This window comes from Chroicocephalus ridibundus, chromosome 7 (genome assembly GCF_963924245.1).
Source record: "Chroicocephalus ridibundus chromosome 7, bChrRid1.1, whole genome shotgun sequence".
Classification (NCBI taxonomy): Eukaryota; Metazoa; Chordata; class Aves; order Charadriiformes; family Laridae; genus Chroicocephalus; species Chroicocephalus ridibundus.
The window spans coordinates 34358488-34377716 of record NC_086290.1 but is presented as its reverse complement, the minus strand read 5'-3'; the positions used below and the strand labels follow the sequence as shown (position 1 = coordinate 34377716).

At 40.4% G+C, this 19229-nt stretch overlaps 1 protein-coding gene across 4 annotated transcripts in view; it reads right to left on the bottom strand.

The window, feature by feature from the left end:
* HECW2 (HECT, C2 and WW domain containing E3 ubiquitin protein ligase 2) overlaps nucleotides 1-19229 on the bottom strand; it is a 182829-nt gene that overhangs the window by 92360 nt on the left and 71240 nt on the right. Inside the window, exons 1-2 of one of the 4 annotated variants that reach the window (XM_063340742.1) lie at nucleotides 3979-4322; nucleotides 1407-1522 (exon numbers count right to left, since the gene is read on the bottom strand). The exons of 2 other annotated variants lie outside the window; for them this stretch is intronic. In XM_063340742.1, coding sequence (XP_063196812.1) covers nucleotides 1407-1422 — 16 coding nt within the window. In that variant the 5' untranslated portion in view covers nucleotides 1423-1522; nucleotides 3979-4322. Of the gene's footprint in view, nucleotides 1-1406; nucleotides 1523-3978; nucleotides 4323-19229 lie in introns of those variants that run through there. One more of the 4 variants, XM_063340741.1, reaches the window with a different exon arrangement.

The following is a 19229-nucleotide window of genomic DNA, read 5'->3' as shown; positions in this document are numbered from 1 at the left end:
TTACCTTGTTCAACAAATCAAGGAACTCTGAAACAATGAAATATGCCTTTAACAGTGAGATTTCCAACATTAACGCATGAGCAATTGTTCTTTGTTTTTTAAAATCAGTAACTAAGTAAAGTCAATGGTAATTTTTACAGGGACGTTAGTGAGCTTCAGAAAAGGTCCTACATGAACTGAGTCTCGAATTCTGAGCTGACAGGTACAAGAAAGCAGAACATTTTCTTACACCTTATTTTATAAAATCCAGTATTTAAGAAAGTGCTTGGATTTTCAGCGCTTTCATGAAGGAATAGTCTCCTTTGCAGCAACGAAGACTACATCATTGATACTCTGCCCACAGGCACGGTGCCACTGCAACAGAAGGTGGCAGAGACAGAGGGATGAAAAAACGCTGACAGACCACTGCCTGTCAGCAATCCACTCAAATTACAGAATTTATTTTGGACAGCTTTGATTTTCTTCTGAAACAGCTGATTTTGTTTCTGCTTTTATGATGTTATTCACATAGGGGCAAAAATACAACACTACTAATGCATATGGAAAAATAACTTCAAACCTCAGTTAACAAAAAAACCTGAACAGCAAAAAAAAAAATAAAAAATCAAATAGTATGAAAACAATAAAGTACACAATATTGCAGAAATTTACTTATCAACACTGCAATAAAAAACAGTTAAACAGTGATAGCCTCAGTAATATTCAGCTGCACAAAAAAAAAAAGTGTTTGAGAGCACAAAAAGCAGTGTCAGAATTACCACTCCATCGCTCCTCTTCCCCAAAAACATATATATGTATGTACATGTGTATACACACACACACACATTATATATGTATATTCCATAGGGAACTTCAATTCTGAGAAGTTCTAGTCCCCTTTTAGCAGATAATTGTTGCTGTTTGTGAAACTGGCGGCTGTTCCAGAATCTGGGCCAAAGAGTAGATATAAATATCCCTTCCCAGAACATAAAATATGCAACAAAATGCTGTCTTACTGCATTTGGTATCTTGTCCAGTGAGTCTACACTTCTGGAAGAAATAAAACAACGCAAGATGCACAGTATCTTTCTATGTTCAGTAATTCTTAGACGCAAAATATTACAGAAAGTAACTTATTTCTCAGAGCTGCAACCCCTGCACAGATCACCGTACGTGAGATATCTTCTACAATGAAAAGTGGGTAGTAATAAATATATCGCTGTGTGGAACTTCACACTGACTAGAGCTCCTTGAAATCACTGTAAAGCAAACATGTTCTGAGTAATAATGTTTTCTTTATTTAACTGCTAAGCAATCAGCCAAACCTGGTATTAAGAACTGAACTCATTTTTTCCACTTTTAGGCTTTGCCATCATTACAACACCCTTTAAGATAAGTTAGATACCAACGGCATCTGTAATACCCACAGCTTGTGCTCTCCATGTCAGCATCGTAGTTCTCCACCTGCGTCCACAGCGCTGCCCTGATGTGACAGTGAACGGGATGCAGCTCCCTCTGGCACGTGCCACTTCGGTACAGCTGTCTTATGTGAAAAGCAATACAGAAGGGCAGGATAAATGGATGAACAGTGTAATGAAAGAAGAAGGTATTGTTTTTACAGAATTAAGTTTACGCAATAGAATTATGCCCATAAAAGAGTAAGAGTTACAAAAAGCTCCAGTTTGCCTGTGCCTTTTCTGTAGCGGGAGCCCAGAGCTGGAGTAGGACTCAGAAGTGTCTCACCAGTGCTGAGGAGAGGGAAGGACCACCTCCCTCAACCTGCTGGCTAAGGCTCTTCCTAATGACCCCAGGATGCCAATGAGTGTCCAGAGCACTCTGATGGCTCTTGTTCGACTTCTTGTCCTCCAGGACCTCCACGTCTTTTTCTGCAAAGGTGCTTTCCAGACGGTCAGCCCCCAGCCTGTCCCGCTGTCAGGGGTTATTTCTCCCCAGGGGCAGGGCTGGGCATTTCCCTTTGAACTTTGTGACATTCCTGTTGCCCATTTCTCCAGCCTGTCTGGATGGCAGCACAACCTTCTGGTTTATCAGCTGCTACTCCCAGTTTTGCATGAGGATGTTACGGGAGACAGTGGTGAAAGCCCTGCTAAACCAGTAACTGACATCAGGGGTCAGGAGGCTTCTGCGGAGCTCACGTTTTGGTCTTTGCATCTTATCGCTTTCACTGTTTCTGTCTTAGGAAAAAGGATAAACTACCTGAAATCCATCACCTTACAGAGTCATCTTGCATAACTTAAATCAACAAACAAACAAATAAATAACAAGAACTGCTACTGATCAATATCTGAAACAAGCTTTATAGTCCCAGTGCATAGACTGGTCATATGTAAACTCGTCTTCTGGTCCCAGTTTCTGTGGTCAGTAGTGTTAGGTTACGTGATAAAATTTAAAAGTTCCCTATAGCAATCTAAGAGCTTCAAACTTTTGCATACTGATCTCTTTTCTGTAACACATTTATAAAGACGCTTATATGCAGAGCTCAGAGAGAAGGTGATGCTTAACAGACTCAGAATGTCACTGAATGGTTTTAATTATACACAATTTTACAATTTTCATCCCTCACTACCATATATGGGTATTCTAATTCACAGCTCTTGAAAAAATCCGCGCAGCTTAGCTCAGAAAAGATCAATCATGTTGGTAACACCATTGTATCCCTGCATAATTCTGTTATCCTCATTTGGGATTTACATCCCAATCTCCATTTTTTCATCCCTTTCTGGAAGATGTTTTATGCAAAATCTTTTGAAGTGCTTGTATTGTTTATTCTTAATTCAAAATTTTAAATTAAGCTCACATTGTCAAAATGCTGTCTTCCTTAGCATTTTAGGTTAATTTTAATAAATTCTTGGACACTGAAGATGATGTGAGTGATGCATCCCGTTATTAACAGGGGTGTTTGTTCTCAGCCCAGGGAAGCTTATAAAGCAATGATCTAAATGTTATTTCTCTTGTCAGGTGTTCTCTTACAGTATGTATCAGAGGAGCTGGAAGGCTGGTAGATAGCAAGGCTACATATATTTTTGTCTCAAGATGAGATTCATCGATCTGCCACCAGTTTTTCTCATGAGCATACTTTTGAGAATGATCATCCTCTATTTTATTCTGTTATTTCACTCAGTCTTTAAAAGTAACAGGTTTGTACTTAATCTGCATCGGAGGATATTTCTGAACTTAATTTTGAGCCAGCCATCAGGAGATCTCTAAAATGGCATTTCCAATGTAAAACATAAATCTGATTTACATGAATTTTACTGCATGACTTCCAAAACCTCAGTCCCAGTGCCAGTAAATGCATTCCGCTTTTTTGGTGTGAGGACAGACCTCCAAGCAGTAAAATAGACTGTCACCAAAATGTAAGATTAATAAGAACATTCCAAAGAGTACTCACTGTGGATTTTGAGCAACTGAAAAGGAATGTTTGTAACAGTAAATTTTGTGCAGTATTTTCACTTTGGTAACCTCTAATAATTTTAATTCCAGAAATATTTTTTTAAAAAATTAATAAAATAATCCATAGGTAATCATTAAAGTAGCAGCACAATGGGTACTGAACTAACGAACTAAATCCATTATTCCCTTATATCCAAAATATGCCTAAAAGCAATTGAAAACTGCATCAGTACACATTTAAAGGAGAAGACAAACCTTATTACCTGAGGCCTCACTCCTTTTCTGGAAAGCCAGTAAGTAAATCAACAATTTCAAGGCAGAGCTTCCATTGCAAGCAATTATTAGAATAAATTACATCATGTCAACCCATTTAAAATACGCTGCGTATCAGTTACTACTGTACAAACAAATACTAACCTACTACGTACAGCCTATGTTCTGTGATTTTCAGAATTCCCCATCTCAGTTTGTGAACAGTTCACAGGCTTTCTGGTGAAAGCCAAACATTTCTCACAGAAGACAGCACTAGTGTATGCAGTACATTGCTGAAATTAAAGATCAACACGTAGTTGTACCTTCTAGGCTTACCTGGCCGTTCCAAAGGATGGCTGTGGATCCTAAACTGCATTTCTCCATCTGAGCCCAATTAACAAACCGATGAGTAAAAGAAAATTAACATTTCACAGGACAGACCCTGAAAATAGCATTCCTGTTCCCAATCACAAATGTTATCTTCCACAAACGTTGCCTTCTGGACTCAGCCTGTGCAGCTCAAGTTTGGAGGCTTTAGCTCTGTATTAGCACTGTTGTGTAATCTCAGCTCCACGAGGCGCGTCTGTCCTCTCCCTTCCTCTTGTCATTTGAAGGAAAGGGGTTTGGAAGGATGTTCTCAAACTCCCTGGCAGTTTCTAGCAGTTACACACAATCGTCTGCCTCTTCTCCTTTAATCAAGGGTTTATCTAGGTTCAAAGAGCCCGTGTTAAAACATATAAAGTATTACGTCCTTCAAGCTCAGCTATTTGCAGCCACTCCCCTCCAAAGGGTACAGGATGCCGAAGCCCCATCCTCCCTCCACTTCCTTCCTCGCCTTGTCCAAGGGAGGATTCCGAGGCACGGCCACGGCCCCACAGCGCGGGGCGGGCTGATGTAAACAGGAGGATGGTTAAATCCTAGAAATGACGGCAAGGCAGCCACAGCAACCAGCACAGCAGGATCTCACTGGAAGTTCTGGCTTTTGTTTACTCAGTATTTCACTCTCCCGCATGACTTCCCCACAAATCCAGTTATTTTAGAGAAGATGAGACTGCTCCGTGACATTTGGCTGGGATGAAGCTGCCTTTAACCCAGGATAACGCTGCGCTGGGCACCCCCGAGCAGGAGGAAAAGCAGGTGGCAGAGAGCTGTTATTACTACCTCTCCTCTTGCAGGTTGGTAAATGCCACCTCAGCGCAGGGGCTGGGACAGGGCTCTGTTTTGCCAGACACTCTGACTACTCACAACCCCCCAGTAGATGCTGGCAGCTCACCTACTCCTTCAGCTTATGGCAAGGACCCAAACCGTGCCAAACCGACCCTGATACTGCAAGAACAAAAAGGGTACTTAAGGGTATCTTTGCAATCTGGTCCACGATCTGCAGATCGAGTCCTCTGCAGCACACATTTCATGAAACCGTACGTACCCTTGGGGAGCACTAGGTTCAAGCTCTGAAAGCAAATCTCGGTTCTCGTACTAATAATCACATAACAAAAAACAGGGAGAAACCCCCCAACTTTTACAGGAATATTTATTCATACTCAGCTTGAAGACTTTCCAAGAAAAAAATTAAAATGCTTCTTTCAAAGAAAGTAAGATGGGCTTTTTACTAACGAAGAACTGAAAAGTACTGTATTACTTCATGCTTGCATAAGCACCTCTAGGAATTGTATTTTCAAAGGACAGGAGGGAAAAGAACACCAGAATTGGACTACTGTAAGAGAAATTTAAAACACTGCTGTGTACTAAATGGCTGGAAACTGTTCTCCCTTGAATGCCACTAGAGCAACCCCCCCAAAACACTGAGAAAAACAAAATTCTTGGACAGTCTTAAAAGCTGCCCGAGCACCTACCAGATCCTATCACAGATCTCATTACTCTTTAAAACACTTTGGAAAACTTGGACAGTAATGAAAATATAAGACACAAATCTTCAGCTGAGAAAACCAAGAGCAGAAAAGTAAGATGCGGAGAAAGGTACAACAGATGCTCTCACAGCCTCACATAGGAGAGAAGCGGCTGTCTGGGGTCTACATGGAGGTGATGGTGCACTGCCAGAGGCTGCAGGGTGACACTCTGAACTCCAACCTAGACACGAATATCGGCCTCCTGGTGACACAGTCCTGCTGTATTAGCAGTGAAGGATCATCATCATCATCATCATCAATATTCAGATATTTAATATCATGACCCAGGGTCAAAAAAACAGGGAGGTGTTTGTGCCTCACTGCACAGCAGCAATTTGTTGCCTCGCACAACCAAAATTCAGGTTCGCATACCTCCACTTACTGCCCCTGCGCTGTGGACAGGGAGGAAAGACTCCATTTGCGTTCCCTTGCATGCCCTCCGCAACCCCCTACATACCACATATATTATGTTTACTGCACCCTATTACTTCAAACAGCAAGAGCTATTATCCATTTTTCTACCTGTGACTGGCAGGATGGTCAGGAATAAGCTGTATTTCTCTAACACTTCACTCCTACAGAAGGAGAGCAAAGGTAGAAGCCATACCATTGCACCTCCTCCAAACACTAAACAATGAAACCTTTCTGCTATTGAAGCTTAAATTAATAGAGTAGCAAGATCCTTACTCTCATTTTCATACACAGCCTTTATTCTGACGCTGGCCATAAGATGAGCTATTTTATTCTTTCTCAATAATTATACGACTACATTTTCTTTCCTTCTATACATACACTATACATACACTTCAAGGTAGGGATCAGAGCACCTCCATGTGCCCTCACACTATGTGCTATTTCAAGGCGCAGCAGCAGCTCCAAGGATTAGCTACCTAGAATATAGAAGAAAGATATTGCAAAAAAAAATACGAGTAATTTTTTTAGACATATGATACAGTACAACGGCAGGACTAAAGTGGAATTCCACTTCTCCGCATTCAAAGTAAAGACATCATTGAAATTCAAAGCATTCAAAGACAAAAATACATCCTTTCACCCATCTCACTGGCAAAAATTCAAAAGCGTAACAATAGGAAGGAAATGACCTAAAGCTTAACCTCTTTCCTGAAAATCTTATTAATCCTCCTCCTCCATAAAATGACGTGCATTCCGTTCCCATCCACACTTCAGCTTTCACATACGTGCCAGCCCCGCAGCACAAGCGGTCCACACAGCGTGGGTCACCACCAGCTGACCAGGCTCACCTGCAAGCCAGAGCCTACGCAACACACGCGCACACCACTTGGGTGTTTCTGCAACGCACCACAAAAGACGGGACACTCTGAGAAAGGCATAATGTTAGACAAAAAATTAAGCTAGAGAACAACACTGAATAAACTCTGACAGATGGTACGGCACGCCCTTAGCCATAAAGGCTATTAGACACTTGATCATATTGCAGAAAAGTCCCTACATTTGCAAAATGCTAATAAATTACCTACCATTTAGTTCACTGAGGTCCAGCTGGCTGTATGTGGGGGTAAATATAGCGTGAGGGATGCTTCCACCTCCTCCTGAAGAAGCCTCACACAGCTGAGGCAAGAGCTGCACCACCTCTCGTGTCAGCTCACAATCGTCTCAGCTGCTGATGGTTTGGGGAAATGACATCTGCAGGAGATGGAGACAGCACATTCCTCAGGGGGAAAGCCAAAAGCAGGGGCCACCAGGCAGGGAGGAGTTTGGAAAGTCAGATTTAGGCCACCAACGGCTACTGAAGTTGGACTACTCTTATAATCTAACATACTAGACTAATTTAGTAGGCTATCATAGGAGGATAGCAAAGATGCAAGCAATATATTGAGGAAAAGGAGAGGAGAGCCTGTCTCTCTCCTGTAGCACCACCCATGACACTTTCAGAAATCTTTTGTTGTTTTTTTTTTTTTCCCCCTTTTTTTAAGCGCTTTGCTGGGTCTCGCACCTTGTTAAAACTATTGATACAAACCCACTCTCACAACCATAATTCCTTCTCAGTACGCCCCTCTCTGTGATGTCCAGTTCCCCACCATATCCCCAAACACATCCCAACACTCCCACAACCTTGTAGCCTAAAAGTGATTATCTCCTGCTTTCAATGGTAGCAAGTCCAAGAAAAACAAACAAAAAAAAAAACCAACCAAACCAAAACCCGTGTGTCCACGTCTCCTAAAATCCTGTTATTCTGGGATGGGACTGTTTAGCAATTCTAGAAACACAAGCTATTTTTCCTAATTAACTGTAAAAGGTCATTTTTGGGGTAAATACTATCAGAGCTAAATTTAAAAAAAAAAAAAAAAAAGCAAGCTGTATCTAAGCTTTTCTGTGTCATATTTAATCTGCCAGTGTAAGTTTACCATGGAATGTTTTTCAACATTTTCCTTCTCGACCGCAGCCTTATATGGTGTCAGATAAGCAGTTGTTTGCTGGCGGTGCACGAGCTGCTGAGCTTGCTCGAGCCGCACGCAGAAGAGGATTGCGGCTTCCCAGGAATAAAGGGCATGCATTTTTATCTGCAACCGCCTTCCCATCACAAGTCTTTGCCAGAAAAACTAGAAAATACAACAAAGTATTCCTGCTGTGGAAGACATGATACCAGCAAAGCTGTGCGTTTGTCAACATAGCCTATCCTGCCCCTGGATGAATTCAGTTGGTAAATAAACATTACCAACAAAAGCACAACTTTGCTAGCACAGCTGCACTTACAGAGAGGGCTTTCTCTGGTGTGGCTGTCTGGGAACAGATCATATGTAATGTCACAGCCAGTGAAAAAGCGAGGGGTCATTTATTTCATGGCCTTCATGCTGGTTTCTTTATGGACCAGCACTGTCTGCTTATGTATGCAGAAAGGTACCAGAGAAACTGGGGGTTTTGCTCTGTGGGGGTTCTTTTGTTTGTTTGCTTTGTTTTGGTTTTTTTCTAGTCAAATATTTCTGAAGTGGAAACTGTGGAAATCACTTCAGGAAGGGCCAGAGAGTTATGACAGCCCTGCCATGCCTACCACTGGGGTCACCAACCCCATCCCTCTCCCTCCTTCAAACCCCCAAAATGCACTTGGAAAAACTCCTCTGCAATAAGATCACTATTATAATTTCAGTCTGCTGCTGCGCTCTGACAACGATAGGTATTTTAAATTTTCTGTGAACTGGAATGTTCAGGCTAGTTAAAGTTTGGATAGCACTGAGTGGCCCATAATACATAGGAAATCAGACTGAATGACGTAATGACCTCTTCTGGGTTTAATTTCGGTAAAATTTATGCTCATTTGAGAACCATTACTAGCTCATAAGCTAACCTTAAGTACACTTTATTCCACATGTAATTCTCCTGTAACTGACTTACCCTTTAAAAAGAGGTTCTTCTTGTGGAACTGTCAGCAAACACAATTGCCATAACCGAGAGGCCTTAAAATAGAGTCAAGATGACTGTGTGCTATTTGTACTTTTTTTTTTTCTTTGCAAATCTAAAAATAAAACACCATTTTGAATCGTTATGAAATGTACATCTGCCCTTTAAACATCATACGCATCACTGAAATGCACACCTATAAAAAGCACAACAGGCTAGAGAGATCTTTAGAACATACGCATCTTATTTTAAATCTGTATTTTGAAACAAGTTACAAGTGTCTTTTGTGCTATTTGTATTTATGAAATTTTAAAATCAGATACCAGCAAACAAGTTCTTGGCAACTGTCCACCAAAACTTACTGATACATTAGGCTTGAGTACTTACCATTTCTCCAGATTACATATGCCTCATGTTGGCTTTCCATGAAACGGAATAAATTTATTACCAGCATATTTGCTATTACTGATCTGTAGGCTTGCACAGAACATTTTCTAGTTTCCTTATTTCCTTTTTGTCCATCCTTCTGCTCCCTTTTCTTTTTCCTCCAGCCTCCAGCAATACAGCAGAAGAAATTACCCCACTTCATAAGGGATTTACAGTAGTACTGGTACATTATTATCAGAAACCTTATCAGTGGTAAGATGGGTACCCTAAGTAGTATCTAAGGCAAGTATCAAGCCTGTTACTACACGTATAATAAACTACAAAACTTCCTGCCCTAATTAACAGGAGCCATCCCAGGCCTAATCAACAGCAGCCATCCTATTTCCCATGCCCTACAACTTAATATTAAGATATGCGAGTACTTTCAAATTTCACATAAATTTTGCAAACACTTTTTGACAAGTATTGTGCTTATTTCCTTTTTTTGATCCTCTGGTCCTAAAACTGAGATGATGATATACTGTAAGAAACTACAATTTATTAATAAAATTTATAGGTTAATAAATTTTTCAAGTCAAAAACCTCAACTTGACAGATGACCCTCAAAACTGCTGGAAAGCCAGAACTAGTTATCGATCACAGTAATGAGCAATAATTTTAAAAGACCCATTCTAACTTAGTCGAGTGAAACAAATTCCTCAATTTCTGCAATTATATTCTATAAAAACTGACCTGAATTCACTGGTGTGTTATCCACTTGATGTGCTTTTTTTCCATTCCTATTCTAACAGGCATATTACTGGCAGGATTATTTACACTTTAGCAAGATTTAGCAAATATTCATACAGCACAAAGGATGAGCTCAATCACTTCAGACCAGGAACTGTCACCTACCATATGTGCAACTTCTTGAGCAACAAGACCTTCCAGGCACTGCAGAGACACAGACAAAACACCAACCAGAAGCAGCTACACCTGAAAAGTAACTTCACGATCTTCACTCATCAAAATAAAGGAACCCATCAGCACAAGAGCTCTTGTAATTCAGCATGAGATTGCACTTCTAATCCTCAATTAATGTCACAACTTTCGATGACAGAGCCGCAGGCCCTAATAGATTCATTAGGTATATGTAGTAATTCTGAAAAGATCTTTATTTGCATATATGCAAATTGCAAACAAACAAAAAGGATAAGTTCAGTAAATATATTTTGTTTCCTTGAACTGAACAAATAATAAGCAACTCAGAAGAAAGTACAACAGATAAAGAGGTATGTATTTCTTAAATTCCTGCAAGGGTATGAAGTATCCTAATGAGCTGAAATCTCATTTGCGGAGAGCTCTCAGGCGTGTAATGGGAAGGAGGTGCTCCCTTGCCAGATGGTACGTTCTGCTGATGGCCACGGAGGAGAATGAGTGTAACCACGAAAACGACTTAAGTGTTTTAACTACCCACATATGCATATCTTCCACCAGTGACAACAAGTGGCTTTTTGTGCAGATGAAAGTTTCAGCCAGGATCACTGCAGGTTTTCCGTAAGATTTTTATTTGAAAAAGATGAATTCATTATTACCAAGGGCGTAAAGCTCAGAGTGCAAAATATTCTGAGCCACAGAGCCAGCATCACCCCAAGAGCTGACCCAGCCTTTGCACGCGATGATCCATCAGCCGATTTTATGGCCAGCTCGTTGGGTGGGTTTATTTTGCTTTTGATAGTCCCACCTTCAGGTTTCCCAAAGCTCTATTTTCTTTCCTGGAATGAACCAGCAAGGAGCAAAGTCAGTACCAGACACGCTCCCCAGGGGTCACATGGAGGTTCATTTCACCGCTCAATCACTCCTGTATGTTCAGCCCTTGCTTTACTTGGTGTTTATTTAGCCTTTTTGTGTGTGTGTGTCTGTGAAAGGTTTATTTATTGCTACGGACACAGGGCTAAAACAAGAATCCCTAGATGCAGCATACCCCCAGAACAGGCAAAATGCCCAGTAAAAGTTTTCCCACATACAGCAGCTGACATCTACGGATCCAGGAGGTTAGTCTGGGTTTTGCTTTCTCAAATGGTTGCTGGTTTGAACCCGGGAACTATTGTGATGGCACAGATATCTCTGGATTTCCAGCAATGTGGCATCCTTCAACATTGGGTGGAGACAACTGATTCATCACTGAAAAGAAAGGAAAGACTGCCTCTGGATTCCTCAGCTTTGCTTTTGATTGCATTTGATTATTGCTTGCACTTTCTGACATTGCCCAATAAATATTCTTCTTGATCGGTTCCAGCCTTTAGACAGTCACAGTATCAGGTGGCATTTCATTCTTAGTGTTCAAGTCCATTCCCGTGTCTAACACAGAAACGTTTCTTAAAATGGTTTTTTCCTTGCCAGTTCCAAGTGATTTCTCACTGCCTTTTAGAAATCTTTCGTGTTTCTTAAAGTTGTCAATAAAATATGTCTCTGCAGCACACATCTCTTAAGGATCTTGCGGGATTTAACATTCCCTTAGCAGCTGTTATTTTTTAAGTTTATCTTCAATATTATGAGCTGTTTAAGCAGGAATGCAAACTAGGCTATTGTTGTCATCTGACGGTAATAGGTTTCTGAGGGAATTTATTAGAAAGTCAGAGAGCCTACTGCTTTGGAATACAGAAAAATATTTATATTTAAACAACACACTTTTGTCACACTTCAACTTTTTGGTAATCTAAACCAAATGTAAAACCCACTAATAAAAAGAGGTAACAGCCCCAGAATACAGGTTATAACCCAAGATCGAAACAAGCTTCTCTCTTGTGTCTCTATTAAGAGCTGAACCCATTAACTGTGATATTGTGGATACCTCTGCATAAGCAATTTCTCGTCTCCTTTCTACAAACCACATAACCTCTAGCTTAAGCAAATAGTAACATCCTCCTATTTTATTTATATATGTATATGTTTGCTAAGGCATCCAAATGGCTGATAAGTAATGCTGTGGAAACCTACAGATAGAGAGGAATAATAGGTCAGCAGAACGACAGCACACCCATGGTGCAGCGTGCTAAGGAAGGCTATTAAAGCAATATGCTGAATCACTATCCTTCACTACCTTTGTCACCGTTACCACTTACTTTCCTGGCCAGTAATGCCTTCCCCCAGCTACCTCCCCCTCAGTGCCTCACGATGGCAAGATCTAATGGCAGATTCACTCATCTTGGAGATTTTCCACTGCTGAAAAGCTCTTCCAGGCTCTTTACTGTGACTTAACCCAAAAATAGTTTATTCCAAAAAGCTTTGTTCTGAACTGGCATAAAGGTAGACCCAAACATTATAATATTTTCCAAATTATTAATGAGGCCATTGCTATTATTTGACTTCAAACGTGCTGAGATGCTTTACCGTTGCGAGAAGTATTTGATACTCCTCGCTCTGACCAGATTCCTCCTTTTACCTGCCTCCTGCTTTGGAAGTAAGGACTCATGATTCACTTTAGATTTGATATGGCTATTAAAAATTAGCAGAATGAATACATTATATAGGATAATCTCAGTTTGTTACAAAGCACAGAAAAGCTGTAAGTGAAACATCATCTCTAAGCATTTACTACTAATGTTGCACCTGAAATAAAATATTTTAAATGTTCCCAAAGACATATATTATTCCCATATTTGTAGATGACAACAGCCAGCACTACTTAATACGGTAGTGTATATCCAAGAAGCAGACAAGCAATACACAAAAACAACAAAAAAGAAACCTATGGCTTTAAAAGTATATAAAAATGCTTTCTTAAAACAAACAAACAAACAAAACAAAACACCAAACCCTGTTGAGGTCTGTTATATTACACTTAACTATACACAATTTCATATAGTGAGCTCCAATCCTGAAAACTTTTTAAATACAATTTGTGAACTGAGTCCCTGGGGCATAATTTTCAGCTGAGCTGTGGTTTCTGCATTTTTGTATAATTTTATATTGTGTGCCATTGATTACTTGCAAACACAGACTATCCCATTTTGGGATCTGGCACTAGCATGCTGACATTGCAGAATTTAACAGCACAATTAAGGAAACACTGTAGACACAAGGAGAAGGGTTTTTTGGATGCACATATGACTGAAGGCTGACCCGGTTCACTTTTAAGTAGCACATCATGCTTTTTTCAGTCATTTCCACCAAACAATATAGTGGGGTTATACGTTGTATTAATATTCAAGCAGACACAGGATAACCCAGAAATAGTTCAGGAGCGCAGCATATTCTAAATTTGCACACACACTTTCAAAGATGCTATTTTTGCAAGGTATACAGGCACAGGAAATCTAATTTTTTTCACCTCTGTCTCAGTGCCTGCATTCTTGTACTGTCCCTGACCTGATTCAGGTTCCCTTGGACTGCAGCATGGGGCTTGTTTACTTGACAGAAATTCACAAGTTCTTGTCGGTTCTTTGCTGAGGAGACCAAACCCATTTTGTCACAATGTGCCGACAGTTTGTCACGGTGGCTATAGCCACCTACTTTTGCCAATTTTCTCTACCACATTCTGGATCCATCCCCTATGCCTCAACCTGGAGCTGAAAGCAGGTACGTATGCTGACCTGCAAGTCAATCTTGCGTCAAGCACTGTTTTTCTTCCCTGCGTTCCTGCCAAATACATTACAATCACTAATTTCTTCAGATTCTTCAACAGGGACACCTCTACTAATGCAATACCTTTTTCTGGGTTTTTTTTGGTTTGGTTTCAGGGTTTTGGGTTTTGTTTTATTTATTTTTTTTAAATAAAGCATGAGTATTCTGCCTATTTGCTTACCCTTGGTAAGAGGAATGCAGCAGCCATTCTCTCCCCATGGAGTCACAGAGCCCCAACCTTGCCACCTCCACAAGAAATGGGAATGATTAAATAAAAACTTAACTACAAAATGAAGTAGTCAGATTTTATCAGGAAAGCATAAACGGTTGGAAATATTTATAAGGAGTTGGAGAGAAACTGTAACAGATATAGCACATGATACTCTTTTGTAAATACCCCCAAAACGGAGGGAAAAAAGCCGCCATTGCTATTCTATACCCTCAACACTGAACTGCTTTACAATTGCTCATGATCATAGCTGGTTTTAGGGGTTTTAGGTCTGCTGGTTCCACCTCACCCTTTACATTTCACGCTCTTCAGAATAACTACAAAATACCTGTGCTCCTCCTTCAGAAACTATTTCAGCTGCATTGAACACCAGGACAAAACCACTGGGGAACTTGCAGCTGCAACTCCTAATACAGACCACCATTTCACTCCTAAAGGTCATATTAAAAAGTTTATAAATCAAAGTATCAAACTACCATGGCCAATGCTCATGCTCCAACAAGAGAAATGTAGAAGTCGATTGTTCATGACTGCCAGTCAGGGACAAACACTGATGACAACTAGAAAACCAGAGGCAAAGACCTGCACCATCTTCCGACTCCTTCCCTTTGCAGGGTGGGGTCCAGAGGGGGCAACTTTTAGATAGAGCATCACAGTTGTATTTTTATTCCGCACCTGCATTTATCCGACTCTCATTGTTTTGAGACACTTTAGATACCAACAGGGTCGACCCCTTTGCAGTTAATCTGTGCTTTCTTCTCTCCGTTGTGATCTGCATGCATTCAGATTTTCCCGGAGTGCCTAAAAAGCTGACAGTATATGTCATCTGTTTGGAGATATGGTATTTAATGCTTTATTTCTGTGTAATACACTGAAGCAGGGCAAGCTAGCTAATTGCTGCTGCATCCAAGTTCAAAGTTCAGATCCAGATGTCAAACTTCTTAAAAATTCAGGATCATCTGGTTTTACTTTAGTTTGACTTATCAGAGAGAAAATCCCAAATCACGATGTTTGATGCTGGCGTCCTCATTTCTGTCCCTGAGTTGCTGCGTAACTCTTGGGAAACAAAGAAAATCCCGAAGCCTTGCCTACCTACTGTGTAAGACATGTACGTTACTAAAAGGTGTCCTCTTACTTACTTTTAAACTAACTATGTAGGATTCCAGTCGGTCGCCAGTGGCGCGACTCAGCAAAGCCCTGTGCAGAGAAACTCCCTGCTGGGACTCCTGCAGCCCCGAAGGGAAGGAAGGAGGGAGGGCGGCCATGTCGTGGGCCTTTCCTCACAGGGTCAACGCGCCTGCTTTAGGGGATGCAGGACGCCGTCAGAAAGGGCTCCCGAAATCAGAATGCAAATTGTTTGCCAGTGATGAAATAAGAAGTGAAGAACATCGCCTATGCAGCCTTCAGATTTCAGGGTGCTATTTTAAGAAAGCTTGGTAGTCCTCAACTCAGCATCTTTACATTACTCCTCTTAATTTACACTCAAGTTCAGGGACATCCTTAATTTTGCATTAGAGATTTCGCCTGTCACTTCCCTACCCGCACCTCTCTCGTGCTGATACCTGAAAACACACTCTACACTTCTAACTGCAAAGCTCAGGTGCTCTTTTGGGATATTTTCTCCCAAATCCTTTTGGAGCATGGAGTACATATAATAGATTTTCAGAGAATATCTGTAAACTAGTATCCACAGAACCATCAAGAGCTTCTACGATTTCGAATGCAGTATCCTCTATTCAGTAAGCAATTTATTTCAGGAGGTTGACTCATTTCCTTAAAGCTTTTTCAGCTATCTGTTGTGACTGAAAAAAATTCAGAAAATTTAGAAGTACTCAAGGAAATGAGCCAACACATCCTGGAAGAAATTCATCCAATACAGACACAATAAGATAAGTCAGTCTTAGATTTCTAAAGAAATGAGCAGGAGGAAGTTCTAAAAGAACCTGAAATATTTTCTGTGAAACACAATGTTTGTTTCCCATCATCGTAACTCTCCTTATGCCCACTTTAAAAGCAACATACTATGGCTGATCAGGAAGGTATCACAGTTCTTGTTGGTTTTTTTCCCCTGCAGAGACAAAAAACCCTCCCTGAAATAGTTTAGTGATTCTCCACAATATTTAAACTAAAAATATTGCTGCCGTTATGCCTCATGAGAACTTTATTTCAGGTCTTTGGTGCTTACCCTCAGGGGCATAGAGTCCATGGTCAAACTATACATCCCAAGACGAAGCCTTTTCAGTGAGATGCGCAACGCACCACAGAACCACCTCATCACAGAGCTCTGGTGACCTGGGGGGTCATCACCCAGGGACAAGGAAGCAAAAAGTCCCAACCTTCAAGGGTCTCCAGCAAGGTAATCAAGTGCACTGTCTTGTAAAAGCTCAACTCTTTGAAAACAAAAGCAAAGAACCAGAAACTTTTCTACAGCCTTTCCAAAAACCGTACATCACCACGGTTTCATGTTTCTGAATATCCGAAATCATGACAGGAACAAATGAAAAATCCATCTGCCAAACAATAAAGACTTCATGAAACAGTAGTTATTACAAATTGCTTTTGCCCTTTTCTGGATTCTTGCATACTTGTGAAGCACAAAGAGTGAAACTCAAGCATTCTGAGTATTCTCAGTCATTAAGTGAAAAAAGGCAATTTTTCATTAAAACTTTTCTATGCCATTGTCTATTAGACACAAATTTAGCAACACGACAATGCTGAACAGATGCCTTTGGCCAGACGTTTACCAAGTGACGACATATGTCCATGTGCTGGGCTGGCAAAGGTGCCAAAGCCTCTTCTTTCGCTTGTAAGGCTCACTCCATATGCACATATAGCTTTTGGAAATGTTGCATGGTCCAGATGTGGTACTGAATCTCCCAGAACACATTAGCACCGCCAGCCAGTTCTGAGAGGGAATCAACACCACCCCACTCTTCAAGAAATGGTCAACTGGGGTTCTCACAATAGATGGAAAATGCACCCTGAGTTTGCAGCACAAAGTCACTCTTCAGACAGATTCCATCAAGACAATAAAATCTTTGTGCTTCCTTCTCCTTTTCTCCGTTACTCTTGACAGTTTTACAGTTTGTATCAGTGCCTGTTCAGTCTTTCCAGCTGATTGCCTTGGACTTCACTTTTCTATTTGATGACTTCTCTGTATCGGAATATCCCTTGTTCCCTGTCTATAATTTGTCATCTTTACCCTGTCTGGCAAACAAAGAGGTTTCCAAAACATACCATACCCCTGTGCAATCCATTAAGTCCTTCATCATACACAAGTTCTAAACATGCCAATCCCAACACCCAGAAATATTTCATTGTTTTAAAGCCTTTATCTCATACAGGAAAGCTGAGATCCAGCTGCTCTTCGAATGACGCAGTTTCACATTGCAGCTAATAGTTACAACCACGGGATGAGCAGACGGGCTGTGGAGGAGCAGCCTCACACTGCCTCCTGCCATGCTGCACCACACAAAACAGTCAGTTCGATGCACGCTAAGTTAGATCAGCCAGCATCCAAAGGAAACCTATAACCAAATTAGACTCAACCCAAAATTACACTGAAAGTCAAGGGAGGTGGTGTTAGTTTTCTCTAGGGCAAGGCAAATTCAACTTCTTGATCATCTTAATGATTTTCCCAGAATCCTCCTCACCTTAACAGAAGAAATACGGTATAAAAATATGAGAAGGAGAAGTGACATCTGGAGAAAAACAGACAAACAAAAATCACACACTCAATGCAAGCCAATGTATCCCTAAAAAAATACCCCCAAAACAAACAAACAAAAACCCCAAATACTTTTTGCAGGTTACGTAGCTTATTAGCAGAAAGTTAATTTTCAGAATGAAATTGCTCAACATTTGCCCGAGCAAAAAGAGAACTGGAGTAATGCTAAGTGGTAATTCAGATCCTTGAATAGTGAGCAACCTCTAAAGAGCAAGTTTGTCCTGCTCCACTATTTTGAAATCAGTTACATTTAACAGGCTCTTCTCATCTTTAAAGAATCACAGTGCTCTACTTTTAGCCAAATGCAGTTTTTAGAAGAATGTACTTCATATCCAACTACCCAAACGCAGCTTCAATTTATTCACAATAACCAGAGTTTCCGGTGAGTATGTATCAAGAAGATTACCAAGATGTTAGTAAATATTCTCGAGTACCAAATAACCTACCTCAGAGTAACTGGCAGTTCATGCCCTAGCTAAATGGAAGACTGTTTTCCACTGTAAATTAAGACGGTGTTTTATGACACAGTCCTGATGAATTATGTCTAATTGCATAGCAATCCTAAGTAAAAAGACATTATCCAAGCAATAGCATCTTACTAATCTATTCTTCATTACCTCTCACGCAGTAGATGCAGAAGAGTGAAAGAGGCAGTTGGAAGATCGCCCAGGATCTTTACAATCTACTCCAGCAGAAGTTAGAATTTTCAGGATAAGTTAAGTCCAGAGTAATGCACTGAGAATATAAACAGTTTTCCTGTAATAGCCACAAGAACTACTAACCTCCCTTCAACATTATTGTATCATATTCAGAGTAATGGAATGACTTTTTTTCTACATACATTGCCTAAATCTTTCTCTTCACACACATGCTTTATCAGCTTTGTAATGAGATGGATTATTTCTTCAGGGTTAAGATTTACCTCTTAAACAAAAAGGATATGGTTACTTCTCGTCTAAAATCTTTACGTTCATGTCACAAAGATGAGAGCAGATGAAGCCGAACACTGCTTATGACAAGTACTAAATGGCTCTGCAGACTAAACTGGATGAGACCAAAGATAAAAGAAACACAAGGGTCATGTGGCAATTCTTTAGAAGCAGTATCATTTTACCAGTGCCAAATATCAAAGCCAATAATATTAAAATCATCACTGTAAGTCAAAAAAGGAGATAAACATCTTGCTTATTTAATATTTTAGCATGGAATCTCAGAACTAAAAGGTCTCTCTTGCAGCATTAACATGCAGCAGCAAAAAAGGACCACAAAACTGGGTAGACTAACGAAGGCAAAGAAACTGTATTATTTGTGTAAATATCTTGAAAGCACCTACAGATAACAACATTTCCATTAT